Source organism: Pipra filicauda, unplaced genomic scaffold (assembly GCF_003945595.2).
Source record: "Pipra filicauda isolate LSUMZ 115617 unplaced genomic scaffold, ASM394559v2 scaffold153_size1761393_pilon, whole genome shotgun sequence".
NCBI classification, from domain to species: Eukaryota; Metazoa; Chordata; class Aves; order Passeriformes; family Pipridae; genus Pipra; species Pipra filicauda.
Window position 1 is genome coordinate 1,341,800 of NW_024104029.1, and position 17,412 is coordinate 1,359,211.

General features: G+C 34.7%; 1 protein-coding gene across 16 annotated transcripts in view; it reads left to right on the forward strand.

Moving 5' to 3' along the window:
- SLIT2 (slit guidance ligand 2) overlaps nucleotides 1–17,412 on the forward strand; it is a 266,811-nt gene that overhangs the window by 177,452 nt on the left and 71,947 nt on the right. For 12 of the 16 annotated variants that reach the window (XM_039379040.1, XM_039379041.1, XM_039379037.1 and 9 more), the window contains 6 exons: nucleotides 12,577–12,648; nucleotides 13,264–13,335; nucleotides 13,870–13,941; nucleotides 15,763–15,906; nucleotides 16,033–16,196; nucleotides 16,957–16,980. In XM_039379040.1, the coding sequence (XP_039234974.1) occupies nucleotides 12,577–12,648; nucleotides 13,264–13,335; nucleotides 13,870–13,941; nucleotides 15,763–15,906; nucleotides 16,033–16,196; nucleotides 16,957–16,980 (548 nt within the window). The remainder of the gene's footprint in view (nucleotides 1–12,576; nucleotides 12,649–13,263; nucleotides 13,336–13,869; nucleotides 13,942–15,762; nucleotides 15,907–16,032; nucleotides 16,197–16,956; nucleotides 16,981–17,412) is intronic. The other 4 variants (XM_027713781.2, XM_027713785.2, XM_027713783.2 and 1 more) reach the window with 1 other exon arrangement.

Sequence of the window (17,412 nt, forward strand, 5' to 3'; positions counted from 1 at the left end):
CATACTTCGCTGATAGGGACGTTTGAAAAATCCACAATGCTTTCAAATTCCCTTACTCTGAACAAGTTTCTCTACCCTCTCTCCCCTCTTTATGGGCTGTATTTGCGGAAATCAGTGCTAAGCACTACTAGCCTGTCATGTTATGCTTCAGCCAACTTCATGGTCAACAAAAACCTCTGGTGTTTACATCTGTCCTTCTTTTTGCCTTTGCTTTATTGTATTTCGTATTAATAATGTTCTCCTGTGAGGCTGACATTAAACTTTGTGTACCCTCCTTTATAGAGGTGTTTAAAATTCAACATCTTATTTTTATGAGATTTTTTTTTCCATCCATTTCTACCTCTTTATTATTTGTTCTTATATGGACAGCAGGTTAGTTTTTATAAGAATATAAACCACATTTACTTTTTGAAGGTCCATAGTCCCATTATTTTTTTCTTGCCTTTTTTTTTAAGTTTTCTTTCAACACATGCTCATGGTTTTGTGATATTTTGCCATGTTCTCTATCCATTTCTTCCATCCTTTCTCTCAAAGGAAAGTCTGACCTCAGTCAACTCCTCAGTACCCTATGAAGCACAGAGTTCTTTCTCTTTGCCCAACACAAACTTTCTTTGAAAAAAATGTCATCTGATCTGTTTCTGCACAGAAATACTTTGTATTTGTTACATTGTCAGTCCATCTGGGGCAGTGTTGCATAAAACCAAGTGATATTAATATTATTGCTATTCCCAGTCCTTCCAATGTGTATAATTAAACTGCAGGTTTGAACTGTGTGTTCCATGTTGACAATTTTATGCCTTTTTTTCCTCAGTGGGGTTGATAAATTAACTTATATCTAAATAATGTGTAAAAAACCAACCAAACAAACAAAACAGAGAAAAAAGCCACCCAAAACCTTTAAATGGAATATTGAATTTCTTAAGTATTAAACACTGGCAGTTTCAATTGTCTAAAATTTTGCATGTTGAAGCTCTGAGTTAGCTCTCTGGGGAAAAGTGCAAGAAAAGGCTTTCTGTTTAGAGTCTAATACTGATGTTGTGACTTTACACTGCCTTGGTAGCTTTACTGTCTTGGAATGCTGTTTTAAGACATTAGAAACTGCCTCCTCTGCTGATGGCTACTGCTTCTGTAGCAAAACTGGCAAGGAGAGTATGTGCTTGCACTGCACTGCAGCCTGTCTCCAAGTTTGGTGGGATAACCTAAACCGCTGAGAAAATAGAACTGGAAGCTGAAGTGGTTTAGGAAAGAGCAGGCATTCTGTGATGCCAGTTGCCAAAATGCTGTTTCATTCCAGTATAGTTTAATTTACTGGTGACTGTCAGGGTATTGCTGAGAGGGTTTTGTCACACTCTCTGTCTGACTTCTCAATTGGTGCAGAATCACTTGGCTAAAACCAGGAATTCCCGTTGGGTGAAGTCAGTTAGCAGGCCATGCATTGTCTGCCAAGTGCCTCTTGGGAAGATGCCTTCAGAAACAGGACTGCTTATCTCCAAGTAGCTGCCAGTGAAAATGGAGGGAGAATAAAGCCTGTGGTGTCCTCTATTTTTCCCTTCTGTGTGATAAAACTTGGAACAAAATTAAGTATTCGGCATCTCAGTAAATGTAATTCTTAATCCTTATTGACATAGTACAATTGTATCTGTACCAGTTACACCCTTTCTGCAAAATTAATCCCCACTATATTATCTAAATAAACTCACACACAGCTAAATAAGAATACCTAAAGTTTTCTTTTCAGGGTTTGTCTGATCAATGTGATATTATTTGAGAAAAAAATACTTCATATGTATTTTGAGAAAGAAAATATTTGGTTGTGCACCAAAACTTCTCCAGTTTTAGTGCACCTAGGAATTCTGCAGGAAGCACAGAATTAAAAAGGTGCACAGATGCACCTTTGCCTCTGGGTCAAATGAAAAGGCTTCATACCATATGTGACCTGCAGGAAGCATTTTGGGAACTTAAATGAATTTCCCATAGGTCTATTACTTTAGTGTCTCTATTGTAATGTTCTGAGGCAAAATACAATGCCCATAAATGTTACATATGAATAATCTTCAAACTTTTGTTATTTAGTATGCCTTACTTTAGCCTTTTGTCATTGACTTAAGCAAAGCATGATACATTATTCATTCATTCATCTCAAACATCGTAATTTGAGTTGGTTTAGATTTGTTGTTTAAACCTCACCCCTTTTACAGTAATTTTAGGGGATACCCTTTCATTGGAAGTCTTTTGAGTTTAACCAACTTAAGTGGCCTAATGCACCTAGCACTTTCCTCCTTTGTCATGCAGTTCATATATTAAAGACATTAAAGGTCATTCTTAAGGTTCAAAACTGTTACTGTAATTGGTTTTAGGAAGCATAGCCTTTCTAATGCTGATAGCATTTATCAGTCTCTATGCAGGCATTCCTTCCACATTTCAGTTTTTCATCACTTTTAATCTCTTTTCACTTGGTTTCATTTTGAATTCACCTTCTGAAAATTCTTTGAATGATCAGCAGAAATAATTCTGGTTCCCTTAGAATAGAGACTTTTTTGGCATGTGTTCAAACACCCTATGAGAAACCTTACAAACAGCAGCCCGGCAGCAATTCTATTAATTGTACTGGTACCTTCTCTCAGAATGGTTTAAGTAACAGGCTCTTATTTCAAAAGAGGCCAAAAAGCCATTAATGAGCTGGACTACCTTGTGAAAATGCTACATTTACATTCTTCTGATTTTCTCTTCTCTTCCATGGCTTGAACTGCCTGTCAAAGTGGTTCTAATACCTCATTCCTTACTGTAATATTATAGAATCATAGAATCATTTAAAGTCATTATTCCTTAGCAAAATGTGCACATTTAATTAAGTCCTTCCTTTAAATGTTTTTAATCTTAACAAAAGTAAGGAAAAATAATAATACACAGTGGTGTGTTGGGGAAGAAGAAAGTTTCCTCCAAGGAAGGGTGACTTAAGGGTTGCTGCTGTTAACTAAGGAACAGTTGTATAAGTAATTCTAGTCTTTGTAAGGGGCAGAAAAGACCCTTAACCACATAATATGTGAAATGAGAGAAACCATATAGTAGTCAGGGATTTTAAAAGCCCACCTTCACAATCCAGTGCAGTTATAAGCCTCTGACTTCTTATTACTATGGCCTTTGGGATAAAATTTTGGTTCTTGTGAATGAAGCTTTGTAATGTTTGAATGCCGAAGCTGTATGGTTGTTTCATGATAACATTGTTTACATTTCCCACGAGTTTCCTAATTTGTTCCCTCAGTCTTGTCTTGTCTTACCCTCCTGTTTTCTAACTATTTTTCTTCATGTTTTCATCTTCTTCCATCTCATTCTTCCTTATACTTTGTTTTCATAAGTCTCTTGATTAATGACTGTGTGTTATGCCAAGCACTCGACTACATCTTCGTGAGTCATGTGATATTAAGCAGGATTAAAAGCTCCTGAGATTGCTTCTCACAGTAACACTCAGATTATATTAAAGGAGAAGTGGGGGAGGGGAGGGAAAGAAGGTGAAAGGAGAGAAAGGAGAAAAAGAAGAGGAAAAGAGTGGAGAGAAAATGAGATCTGACAGAACTGATTTTGACAGATGGACTTAACCAAGATAAAGGGACCTGATCACAGTGCAGGCACTTGGGAAAGTGCTTTGCGTACATGAGGAATTTTATTTGAGAACTGGGAGCTCTGTGTCTGCATCTTTTCCAAGTGAAGCTTGGCATGTATACAGTTTCACCATTTCTGTTGTCTTTTAAAATTCATCCTTACCCCAGAGTCCAAAGTACAGCCTTAAGTAAATAGCTGTTGAACAGAGAGAGGCTTACATTGAGATGCAAAGATGCTTCTAAGGATGACCTTTTACAGAGAAAAGTCACTTGAAAAGGGTTTAGGTGTATTTATTGTAGACAGCTTAAAAACTCACATAGGAGAAAAACACTGAAACATCAGAGATAAGGCAGATTTCTCTGTTTTTAGAGCTCAAAGAATGATTTGGCTATCTCCAGTAGCCTGACAGAAATGAGAGCAAACCCTGCATCTTCACAGCTTGAAAGAAATGAGGAATGCTGTGGGGAGGATGCAGTAAGTTACAAGACATTAAACTGATTATTGTTTTCCAGTGTTTTCATTTGTTTCTGCTTTTTAGTTTAAATCAAAACATCAGTCTTCTTAGGACTTACTCAGAATGTCAGTTCATATATGTCATTTACCTCTTAAGCCGTTAAGCCATTAGCCAGAAGTCTTGCACATCTAGTGAAGTTTTGGAAAGGTTTTTCCAGGTTGGTTTCTATATATGTATATGTAGTCATTTACAGTTTATTGCTAAGATTTTTAGTAGTTTGCAAGGATTCCCTATAAGTTTGTCTGCTGTTTTTGAGAAAATATATGTTAATCTTACAATGCTACCCAAAATAGATAAAACTCTTCGGTCGCACTATAAAATTTTTCACAATCATTTAATTATTCTTATAGCGCTTTTTGAAATTTTTCTGTTTTATCAATATCTTTTCCTAATTCCTGTTATAATAAATATAGAGTGTATGCAGGTGTCAAGGGAAAAGATTAAATCTACTTATGGATTAAAAAAATAATTATTATAGCATTCAGTTGCTTATGTATAATGATACATACTTTGGTCAGTAGGAAGCCAAAAAACTGTCCGTTTTTGAATTTTCAGTAATTGCTGGATTAAAATAAAGTGCATTATATAGTACTTAAGAAACTAAATGCACCTCGACAGATGCGTATGGTCTTACTACTTTTTACTCAGCTCTTAAACTAACACTCCAGACTTTTGAGCAACTTCATATAGTTGCCCTGTTTTTAAAATTAACTTTTCTTATATATGCTTCTCTTCAACTAAAAATTAAGTGTACTTTTCCTCAAACCTTCTCTTATCTTCTTTCCTTCCCCAAAGTTTGTAAGACCGTTGTTCTTAAGATCAATCCTGACTAACACGTTGAACTTTATATTCAGAATTTTTACCAGTGGACTGTGGAGGCATACTGATTTTTTTTACTGAAATCTAGAGGTTTTTCTTCTGTTTTGACTAAAAGTTAATGCATTTTTATGTCCAGAATAGTACATGATTTTTAGATGCATTATTATTAGTTATAATGTTTTGCTTACATGCTTATATTTTCCCTAGAAGTTTGTTCAAAAGAATTCATAGAAGTACAGCTTTACATGTGGAGGAGGATCAAAAAGATTCCTAATGAAACAGAAATATCTGGTGAAAAATAGCTGACATGAAACTAAAATTTTAGTATCAATATACACTGTTGTCTGAGGTTTTCCACATTCTGCAACACCAAATTTAAGAAATGTCCCTGGCCCTGCTTAGTTGGTTAAATACTGCAAATATGACCATTAATTTTGAGAATCTTTGCATGAAAACCTACCTTTTACTACATCATAATTTTACTTGAAAGGTTTTGTGATTTGCCACTCCCTGTCATACATGACACTCAGTTTAGACTGTTCGTCTGTGGCATCGATGATCTGAATACAGTTCTCTTGCTGTACTTTTCTTTGATCTTGGGAGGGTCATTATTCCTTAGCAAAAGATGCATTACGCCAATTGCAATATACAACAGTGGTTTGTGCAATTTATAAAAAATTTAGGAATTTGCTAAATCTTCATATCTTTCATGTGGTATGTACATAGAAACACACAATAATGACACGAATAATGAAAAATACATTATCCCTGAGGCAATGTATTGAATAAACATGAAACAAATTAAGATTAGGTCAATTGTTAAGGTATTAACTTCTTCACCTTAACATATTTAATTTGCCAATGCAGATTTCACTAAATTACATTTAAATTATCTTTGGCATTCCTACCTTAGTATTTCTCAGGCAAAACTTAAAACATATTTCATTTGACTGCCTCAAAAGTAGATGGTTTTGCTAATTTGATAGCTAATCCTGCCTGCTTAGCACACACAAGAGAAATGATTTGTCATGCTCTTACTTGAATATCTTCCTAATCTGAAAATTACTGGTAAATCATGTGGCTTTATGCTTTAAAAAAAAAAAAAAAAAAAAAAAAAAAAAAAAAACACGCACCAGACCACCTTTTTTATTTGAGTTGTCAATACATTTTTGTACATATAACATCTAATCTGTTCTTTATTAGCATGTGTTCCATGCTGCCATTGTTCATGTCTTTGGCTTTCTTCATACCCCTGTGTCCTATCTTGAAAACTAATTAAATTCAGACAACAGGATAATTTCAAGAGCTGAGAGGACATAGAGGCACAGAACACAAAAAACGGACAAGAAACAGGTGAAACTAGTGCTGGTTTCCAGACACTGCAAGTAGGTACTGGCCAGAATGAACACCATTCCAACCCTGGGGGTTTTGTGCAACTTTCTGGTGAATGTTGAAGTAGAAGAGGCACCTTGAAGGACCTCTCTGATGCTGCCAAGGGAAAAAAAATAACTCAAGCATGGAATAAATGAATATTTTATGCAGGATGAAGGGAAGCTGGAGGAGGCCCATCTCGCTCTTCCAAAAAAACCCTTATAGATCTCTGGCAGCTGTGCCACACTCTAAAGGTGTTGTTACTCCTTGATTTTATTTTCACATATGGCTCTTCAGTGCTGATTACTTTTCCTCAGCAATTATGTTAGTGAAGTCATTCAAAAAGAAACTATGGATGCTGATTTTTCACTATTTTGTGTTTTGTCATCTATCGAATGCTTTCTTTGTCAACACATTTCTAAATACATGGTGAAGTAACCAACCATGTATTCTAAGTTAAAATGTTTTGATTTTTATGGCATATTCATGGTGTAAGTCCATGTATTGTTTAACGGGTAGTGAGCACTCATGCCATAGTGTTGGTCTCACACAATGAGACCAATGTTTCTGCTCGTTTAGAACAGGTGGACAAGTCCCTGTTTGTGATAATCCAAGAGTGTAGCAGGTTTATATCTTTTTTGTGAATTTATTACACTTACTCTGAACAACTTGACTAGGTTTTGTACTATAAGAACTCTCATAAAAATACGCTAATTAGAGAGACTTTAACTTGACTCTAGGTGACTCAGGCTAATTGCACTGGAGCCACATTGACAGAAGCAAAGTACTGAGCAAATAATTCTTTAACAAGTGGTATATTTTGCCTACAACCTGAATCTGTAACAATGAAGGAATGTAAAGCCTATCATCATTAATGGTGCTCTAGGGTTCAGAGCACAAGATGGCCCTTTCTGTAATGAAAAATTAAACAAATGCAGGTTTGAGACTTACTTCTGAGTAAATGCAATTAATTGTTTAATAGCTTTAGAATGGCAATTCTTGTTACTTTTGTGATGTAATGCAGACTAAGGAGTCATCTGTCATTTAAAATCAATCCCATGAGGAATTATTTGATTGAACAATTAGATTTTAACAGTTTGGCAGGCTTTACGGCAACATTGACAGCGATTCTTTATATGCACATATTTAGGAAACTGTCAACCAGATTTATCAATCAGAGCCTGAAAGTAAGAAGTGCAAGTAATGTATTCATTCAAAATACATCTTTTGTTTTGTTAGACATGGATGATATCACAGATTTCAACAGAATTCTTTTGCTGCTAAAGTTAGAAGCGACATTTAGTGGATTTAAGCACTCTGGAGGTGCAGTTGTTGAGAGAGAAAAAAGGTACTTTGTCTAATAGACTCAAGGATTCCTGTAGCAAAGGGAGACCATTAATGTTTCCTTATTTTAAAAACAAACAAAAAAACCTCCCAAAGCCTGGCAGATGTTGCTTATGATGAGAGATGTGTTGGCTATGTATTGCAGTTCTTCAGATTGAGGAGTTGCACTCAATCTCATCACTGAAATCTATTTTCTGGGTTTTTGACAGCTGTTTTTGCCATTTATTTTAAAAGCAGATGGGGAAAATGCAAAGAAGAGCTGTCAATTTTATTACCATGTATAATCAGCATCTGTGCAATACATCAGACTCATTGCACAGCTTAAACTTTCTCTCTGTAGAAATATTCCTTTGGGATTTCTTGGCGATCTTCTTGCAAGACTTTTTGTAAATTAAAAGATACTGGAATTAAAAAGATAGATTAATTAGCTGCTAAAGCCACTATTGTATTGCCCACATTTACTTAATCAAGATGTTATGTTCTAATTGCTTAATTATAAAATATACAGCTAATTTACTCCTTCATATTCAAATTCATGTTTTCTTACCAATATATTTTGGTTTATTTCATTATTACAAAATACTTGTTCCTGATACTTGTCTCTGATCCGTTTACGTGCATTTAGGTGCAGAACATCTCTGTGAAGTTTTTTTTACCATTCTCTACTGAGCGGGCTTAGTATCTTGCACCCCATCTGCATGATTGAAAGTAAAAATGATTCTGTAGAGAACAGAGTGTTCTTAATGCCCAGTATACCCTCTTTTCTGATGCAGCAGTCCTTCACAGAAATGACTTTTATAGTGGGAAAGTAAGCTAGTCTAAAAGTGTCAGTATAAATAAGCATGTTGTCTGTCTCCGTAAGTGCGGAAGTAGTAATCAGTAATGGTGTGTTGCAGGCTTATAGTAGAGAACAGCATCCTCCTGGAAAGTGTCAAGTGATTTACATGTCACAGGGCTCTCAGGGGACCGTGTGGGAAGAATCTGTCTACTGGCTGGGGACCTACTTTGATTTGATTTGATTAGGTTGGAAGTCACAACTGCAGAAGCACCTTTGTTTCTTAGAATAGTAAATGGTTGTACATTACAGTCTGCAGTGATAAGCAGAGGGGAAAGATTTCGAATGAGAAATGTTCACAGTACATTTCCTAGATAGGAGAGATTAGGGTATAGCCTTCAAAAAAGGTTTCAACCAGTTTGGTAGCATTAAAAGACAGTAAAACACTTATGTATCGATGCAAGACTTCTTTGAAGCGAAACACTAAAAGGAGCAGGAGACTTAATACTAAGAGCATTAATTAGTGTTTGTATGGTGATGGGCAGAGTACTTTTTGTACATGAGGTATTGCAAGCTTTGATGAAGTATGTACTTAACTGTCTTCCTCCATTATCTTATCTTATTAAATATGCTACTAAAATTGACTGTGACTTTTGAAAAAGAAACCACCAAGGCACTGTTTATGATACATAGATGTCCATTTATAAGAAAGAATGACTTCTGGGATGACTTTGAAAGGAGATGTTGTGCACAAGATTTAATACAAGTCCCATGGAAAAATACTGACACGAGCTTTTTGTTCTTTGGTGATATAATGATACTTCTTGCCATGTCATTTGCAAGCACTTAATAGCTGACTTTTTTGGCAATAGATAACTGTAAACCATCCTATTCCAGAATTAAAAATGTTTCATTTAATATGAAGCATTAATATAAAGGAGTTTTTAATTACTATGGATTTTATCAGTGGAATGCAAATTTCCCTTAGATATTAGTCTATCCGTACTTTGTGACCCTGGAATATATCTAATTAGATTTTCTCTAGAATAGTGGATGCAAATTTGCACTCTGTGAAATTCAGCTGATTCTATGAAGATAAAGCAGAAGATTAGAGGATAATAAAGCTTGAAAATGTGAATTTGATTTACTTTCTTTACAGACAAAGTGGGATATAAAAGATTTTTTTCTGTATTTATATAATCTTATTTTCCCTTTCTTATGCTAATCTCATTTTCTAAAATGTGATGTGTTTCAGTGTGTAACTCACTTTGGCGTGAGTTAAAAAAAGTCATATTTAGATGATCCTACTATAACAAATCCTTTATCCAGAAGAGCTTGTAAATTTATCCCAGCACTGCACAGTCTGTCTATTAGACTATAAATTTCTTACTGAAAGGACATGTTAGGTAAAGTTGACATGAAGTTCATTTTCATATCCACCTATGAATTGGTAGCTTGCTCTACTAGAACTGCTAGAAAATTAGCTTGCAGAAGTACACTGTAGCAGGACTTCTTCAGGTTTTGGACTCATGTAATTTGTAGAGTAATTGGACAGCATTAAATTAAATCTGCTATTCCATCTTCTCATAAAAGCCACCTACATGTATCCTGTAATGTACTTAGGTACTTCAGTTTATAGAATTAATATATATTTTTAATTAAGAGAGTAAACTGGAAAATACTTTGTGTCTTAATTTAATGCTAGACCTTGCATTACATGCTTTATTGTATGTAGTTAAGATAATTATATATTTAAAGATATGTGAATGTAGACTGGAGCCCTCCAGCACCAGGTTACAAATCTCTACATCATGGACTGATAAGCAGAATTTATAAATGACACTTGTGATGTCATTTATATGTCAAGCCTCGTGTGGGAGCATTGCTACTGCAATATCTCTCTTTCCCATATACCCAGAGGCATATTCCCCCAGTCTCCAGCAACCCAAATCCTTCTCTGTAATATGGCTTATTCCTTCCCTGTCCTTTTTACCACCCACTATCCCCTTTCCAGTCCTCTGGTTACACCCTGTGAGTTTTCCTGTGCAAGTCTTTGGCTGGTTTTCAAAGCTCCACATCTGATAAATGTCTGGTCAGGCTCTCCCTGGTAACCACCAGGCAGTTGATTGCTGCCAAATAGAGTGTGTAACAGGAATGGATGGATGGCAGGCATGCTCTTCAGGGCTGGGTTGATTTGGTTTCTCAACTCCTTCCAATTGCTAAAATGAGAAGGTTTTATTATCTGGAGATTTTACCTCTCTTTCATTTAGCCACCTGAATAGAAAACTTATCTAGATGATAAGCATGCATAATCTTTAATTCCTGGGAAAACTAAGCTAAAATTGTAGTGTAAGAACAGAAAATACTTGGGTTTGGCCTAACTTGTAAACTTCAGCAAGTTTTTACTTATTCTGATGTTTACCTTCTGCATCTACCCAGGTTTACTGGAGACCAGCAACTTTGCTGCTTTGTAGCCTGGTCAGCACTCCTGATCTGGTGCAAAATGTGTTTCATGGGTCCAAAAGGCTCAGCCGAGGCAAAGGAAGAGTATGAAAGAGTATCGTGTTTATGGAAAAAGTTATCAATCTTGTGCCATGGGATTTACTTCAGTGTTTAAATTATACCTGAAATCTATAGCAAGGTTTTCCTAGTTAAGTAGCTTTTTTAAAAAAGGACCCTGTGTAAAACAACTCTGATGAAGTGAGATTTTCTGTGTGTAAGGAAGATTTTTCTGGAGCTTTGGGGGTTTTTTGTTGGCTTCTTTATAATCTATTTACAGCAAATTCTGCTAAAGTAAAGCATGATTAGACTAAAGAGATTTTTCGTATTAAATATATAAGTATCTCTATCTGAACAAGACTTCATGAAAGTAGCAAAAAAATCTTCAGTTTTATATCATGGTCTCGAGAAACTTTACAAAAAGAAACAATTTTTGTTAGAATATTTTCTTGGAAAATTTACTCAAAAGTATATGAACTTATTAGTTACACTGCACACAGAGACTAGTATGTTTCTATCAGTACAAAAGTGAAATAGGAGACAGTTAATAGGACAAAGGTAAAAAGAAAAAAATAGGCCAATTTTCCTCCATCTAGATTTAAAAACGCTCTTTCACCTTAGATTCTGAGACAAAATAGTGCAGTAAATTTAGAGATTTTTGATTCATTTTATTAAATAGATTTTTGGCATTGTATGTACATAGATCATAGTATGAGTGCATGAAAGGGGGAAATAGAAAGCTTATTAGGTAAGCATGATATGTAGTTTGAATAATCCAGCCTTTTACCACTGTACTTTTTAGTATAATAGTTTTTTACCTTATGTCTACATAAAAGAAATTTCTGCACCGACAAAATCACGATACACTATAGTGTGTAAAGAAGTAGCTTCTATTTGAAATGTGCTTATTCCTGAATCTCTTTTGACTTATTGGCATGTGGTCTATAGATTTGTATCAGCATAGATTTCCCATATGCAAAGCTCTGCATGTTCAAAAACTTCTTGGAAAACTGTTTCCATCAGCAAACTCACACTTGCAGTATGGGAAGTATCAGTCATAGTCGCTGTACATTCACAGCAAGCGTGGCCATTAACACTAACCCCAATTTTAGATTAAAATACTTGTTTAAAGAAGTTAGAAGTATGACTGTGCAATCTTAGTAGTACATCTTAAAGAAAACGTTTTATATACTGCTATTTGTTCTGTAGGAACATGTCTCCCCTTTCCTATGGTTTGCATATTTCAGTTATCTCATTGAAGTCTTTAGACATTTATAAATAAAACTGACTATGAAAATTACTGTGTGCATAATACATTGGGAGTCACTTACCACCAAGACGATTTTGACATTTTTAATTACAATTCTATCTTAATTTGTAGAAAAATCTTGTGTGCTCTGAAAATAAGTTTTCTTTAGATACAAAATCAAGATTGGGTGCTAATTTACATTACTCTCTATGGATTAAAAGGTTTGACTGATTTTTTTTTTGTTATGAATGAAATATTATGCTGTTATTATACTGAAATATTATACTGAAAAAGAAAACAAAAATAGCCTTCTTTGTTGAAGTCTATCTCTACTAGTTTCTTGTAGATTCAGATTCCTGTTTGGCTTGGATTTTGTATTTTTACATTACTGCTGTTCTTTTGCAGACGGTTAGAACAAAATTCAATCAAGGTCATACCTCCTGGAGCTTTCTCCCCTTATAAAAAGCTTCGAAGAATGTACGTACCAAATAATTTAAATTTTTTATTTTCACATGTATGTATACATGCATATACATATATATAGTTATATAAAAAGATAAAAAACAAGTCAAGTTGGTACAGGGGAAATACAGTCAGTGTGTGAGCACTTAAGAAAGTTTGACTGCTAGAAGGTTAACTGATATGGTAGCCTGATTATTAAGAATATATTTGTCATATTAAAACTAATTGGTTTTTTATCAAGTATTGAAATTGTTTAATATGGTTCTGCATAGAAGCAATATACTACTGCAGTGAAAATTATATTAAAAAATAAATAATGAGGAAAATTACAGATTATTTTTGAGGCTGGGTAGTCCTGTGGCCATAGCAAGCACAGAATTCTTTATAAAATGTACTCAAACAACTAGGAAAAGCATTTTTTCAAGCATTTGAAAGATCTGTTTTCAACCATGCATTTTGTTTCAGTGTACTGGCAATTTTAGTGGTTTTATATTAAAATTTTTGGCAGTGTCTCATGTAAATATTTTAATTTCTCTCTCCCATCCATGCTTAATTCTAATTATGTATTATCTTAATGTTTGCTATTTTGAAAATAGCTTGAATTAATTGAGTCAAATTTCATTTTTTCAGTGACCTGAGCAATAACCAGATCTCTGAAGCAGCTCCAGATGCTTTCCAGGGCTTACGTTCACTCAATTCACTGTAGGTATCTCTTTGACCTGTAAACAGAAGGAAATTTCCCCTTATTCCTATAGTGAAATTATTTTGGCTTTTTGACTCTCTGCAAAATTTTCCTATTAATTCAATCAATTCTGAAAGTTGTAAAAATCATTTCAGAATGTTAGTGATAGTTAAATATTGTCACAGCTTGACACTAGTAATATATAGGGTTTTTATAAATATGTCATTTATAATGTGGCACAGAGCTGAACAAAACCAAATGTCTTTAATTCCTCAGTTAGTTGTTCTTGCAAACAGCAAATCCACTTACCAAGGTCCCTTGGGAACGCTGTAAGCAGTGAGGTGCTGATTCTGCAGAGAACCCTTTGGGCTCTACACCTTTTGGGAAAATGTGTGATCTTGCTACCTCACAGGACCATGAGGATATTGCAAGTATCAAGTGGTGGCCATTAAAATCCTTTCAGGAAAATGGAAATTACTTTATTCTTAAAGTCAAAATCCCTTAGCATATGCCTTTCATAATGGTGGCTTTGTTTGCTTTATTTCCTGGTACAGAGTCCTCTATGGCAATAAAATTACAGAACTTCCAAAGGGCCTATTTGAAGGACTATTTTCTCTGCAGTTGCTGTGAGTATTTTTTTTAATATTTATTCTATTTTGGGATAATTCAAAAGATAAACATCACAAGAGATTTATACCTGAAGAAGAACTAGTAGGAAATCCTATATGTAAGATCAAAGTATAGTAAAACCAAATTATGTTAAAGCCAAAGGAGTCAAGACTGTTGTAGGCCAGCTTGCCATTTGCCCACAAATGTGATCATATCAGTTAATGTCTCAGCGTAAAATAATTCAAATTAAAATATTCTCTTGTGTGGAACTTGTAAGGATAAAACACATAAGATACGTACGTAAAGAACAAATAGCATGTATAAAGATGTGTGGGAACCATAGAAGGAATATCTGTGTGTTTTATAAAGAGAAAATAGGTAGTAGAAATGCTATATAATTGTATTTCTAGTTGTATCCATGAAGAACAGCATTGCACCACAGTTTCATTGATGACTTAATGTTTTCTGACACTGTACAAGTCTTTGAACTCCAACTGCTATTTCCTTTAGCACTTTGGAAATTTCCATGTGTAATCTTATAAACGATCGCTCTTTAGATTTAATACTGGAATAAAGAATGTCATGGTGATGTGTTTATCAAATATTGTCAATAATTAGCAGAAGAGGCTGTGTGGTAGTTGTACTGTGTAAAAGAAATTTGTGCAATAGACTGTAAAACAACAGTGGTGTTTTTGGAAGAACTTGTCCCAGGCAAACTAACTTGTCGAGTTAAAGAGTATACTTAAAGAATTCAAAAATTCTTCCCACTTGTTTAGAATTATTTAATGCCCAGACTTCACAGTGCAGTGGTTGGCAAAATGTCTGTTATTAACAACAAATTGAAGATGGCAAAACAGAAAATAGATATTAAAAATATGCAAGTTCTAGCACCACCTAGAGGTTTGCGTTTTGATTTATTTTAATCACAAAGTAGTATAGTAGTGGGCAGGGGGGGTATGCTTTCCTGTTTTCCTTTAAAGATGTTTTAGTTATATATTTTTGATTTGGTGAAAAAAAAAGGCAGGGGGGGGAAGAGACCTTTCCAAACTGCTGTCTATTCTGTATTAAAAAAATGTCCATAGCTTACATTTCAGTCTAAGTAAATTTCTGCATTGTGGCAAAACTTCTTTTCAGAGCATTAGGGTTCAAATCCACCATTTCTGGCTCAAAATGGAAAAAAGTAAAAAATATTTGGTTATAAAAATGCATGTGGTTGAATGACTTTTTTTTTTTCTCTTCAAAAGGAGTTGGTTTAGATTGGCTTGTTTATTTTATCATTAAAAGTCTGGGAGGTACAAGGAAGAAAAGGTTCCCTTTGAAGATGGAGAGGAAAAAGGATCCAAGACAGATTTGGATATATTCCATACCACCAGTTTTTACTACAACTCTGTTAATGCGGCAGCATGCTGATTAGTAACATATAATTAAAAGTGCCACTGCACATCTCTTCCAGCTCATGAACACAGTGTTCAGTTCCTTTTTTGTTTGTTTATTTGTTTGGCAAAAGGAACTAGTTTTCCTTGCATATACTTGATTTTTTAGGCTTGTTTCTTTGCACAAATACCACACACACACATTCTTCCAGTACATACAAGAAATGTGATTTTAGCTGAATAAATATACACATTTCAACTCCAAGGTGCAAATATATAGGAATACATATCAGTTAAATAAGACATTTCAATTCACTGAAGTGCCTTATGTCATTGTCAATTATTATTTGTTACTACATCTCCCGTTCTGGTTACAAAGGTGCAGAAAGACTTATCTGTGAAAAATGCTGAAGCTGCGACATGAAACGAGTTCTCTCAATTTTATAATTGTCTTCCATTAAACAGATTATTGAATGCCAACAAGATCAATTGCCTGCGAGTTGATGCATTTCAAGATCTGCACAATTTGAATCTGCTTTCTTTGTATGACAACAAGCTTCAGACCATTGCAAAAGGCACCTTCTCACCCCTACGTGCGATTCAGACCTTGTATGTATGCTCTTGTTTATGGTTGTCTTTAGTATGACTTCATATAAAATGCAGCAAAAGCATTGGATACTACTAGGACCAAAGGGAAATAATGAGTGAAATTATTGGTTTTTTTCTTCATGAAAGGCATTTGGCTCAGAACCCATTTATCTGTGACTGCCATCTGAAGTGGCTGGCGGATTATCTTCATACAAACCCCATTGAGACCAGTGGTGCCCGTTGCACCAGCCCCCGCCGTCTGGCAAACAAAAGGATCGGCCAGATCAAAAGCAAGAAATTCCGCTGCTCAGGTAATTTTCTTAGTTCAGCTGCTATTTTTCCTTTATTGGCAAAAAAAAAAAAGAGGTGGTTATAGAAGTTCCAATGAAGCCAGCTGGCTCTCTGTGGAATTATTAAACATTGCAGAATCTTTTTTAGTTCTTTGACTGAAGGGAGGGAAATCATGGAAGTCATAGACTATTGGATCACGGAACATTACTGTACTTAACACATTTGGCACTATTCCTGAGTAGCATTAAATATAACAAAATAAATGCAATATTTAAAACTTCAGAATGAAATGCTAAAGTTATTCACTACAAGTATCACCAACATAAATCATTTTGTAAAATTTCCACAACCCTCTGGAATATGCAAAAGATCTAAAAATTCCGAAGCTAAATACGGAAACATGACATATTAATTTTATACAGGGAGCTTGCCTCATACTGAAATTTACTGTTTTCTTTTTCTAATCTTATTCCATTTCCTACTTACATTTATTTAAATCCTAACTTTTGTCATATGGTTTCCAGCTGTTCCAGGTGCATTTCACATTCTACAATTTATTCAGTCTCAAGTGCAAATACCAGATGAAAACTGTTTGTTATCCATGTTCCGGATACATTTATGACTATTCACACTTTGTTGTTTATCAGTTCTCATTGTGAATACACCTTTTTTCACTTAATTATCTGTAGTTAACTGCAGTCCATACTTAACCTAATAAAACTCATTCTTTGCTTGCTGACATTCAGGTGCATCTTCTATTTTTTTTCTCTCTTTATTTAGCTAAAGAACAGTATTTCATTCCAGGTAGGTTTGGCTCTGCAGGAAGATTGACTAACTGCAGATATTCTCTCCCTTTCCCCCTAAAAGCAAAGTTTGTTATAGCTTTTAGGAAACTGATGCATGTGTATTAACATTAGTCAATACCTGTAGCTACACATAGTTTTCCTTTGTAGAATACTAGTAGTTCTGTTTTCTGAATATAAGAGCTTAGCATGCAGCTCCATTTACCTTTTTTGTCTCACAAATTTGCACACAACCTACCAAAATTATACCTATACTTGAAGTATTTAGAAGATTGCACCTGCTAGTTCATATTTTAATTGATACCTTTACTTACCTTGTACCTTGCCTTTCTGCCACTACTGTTTTTAAATGTAGCTCCTGAGCTACTTTTAAACACAGGAAACCATGCTGCCATCAAAGAGCTAGCACGACTTTAAAAAACCAAACATTTTA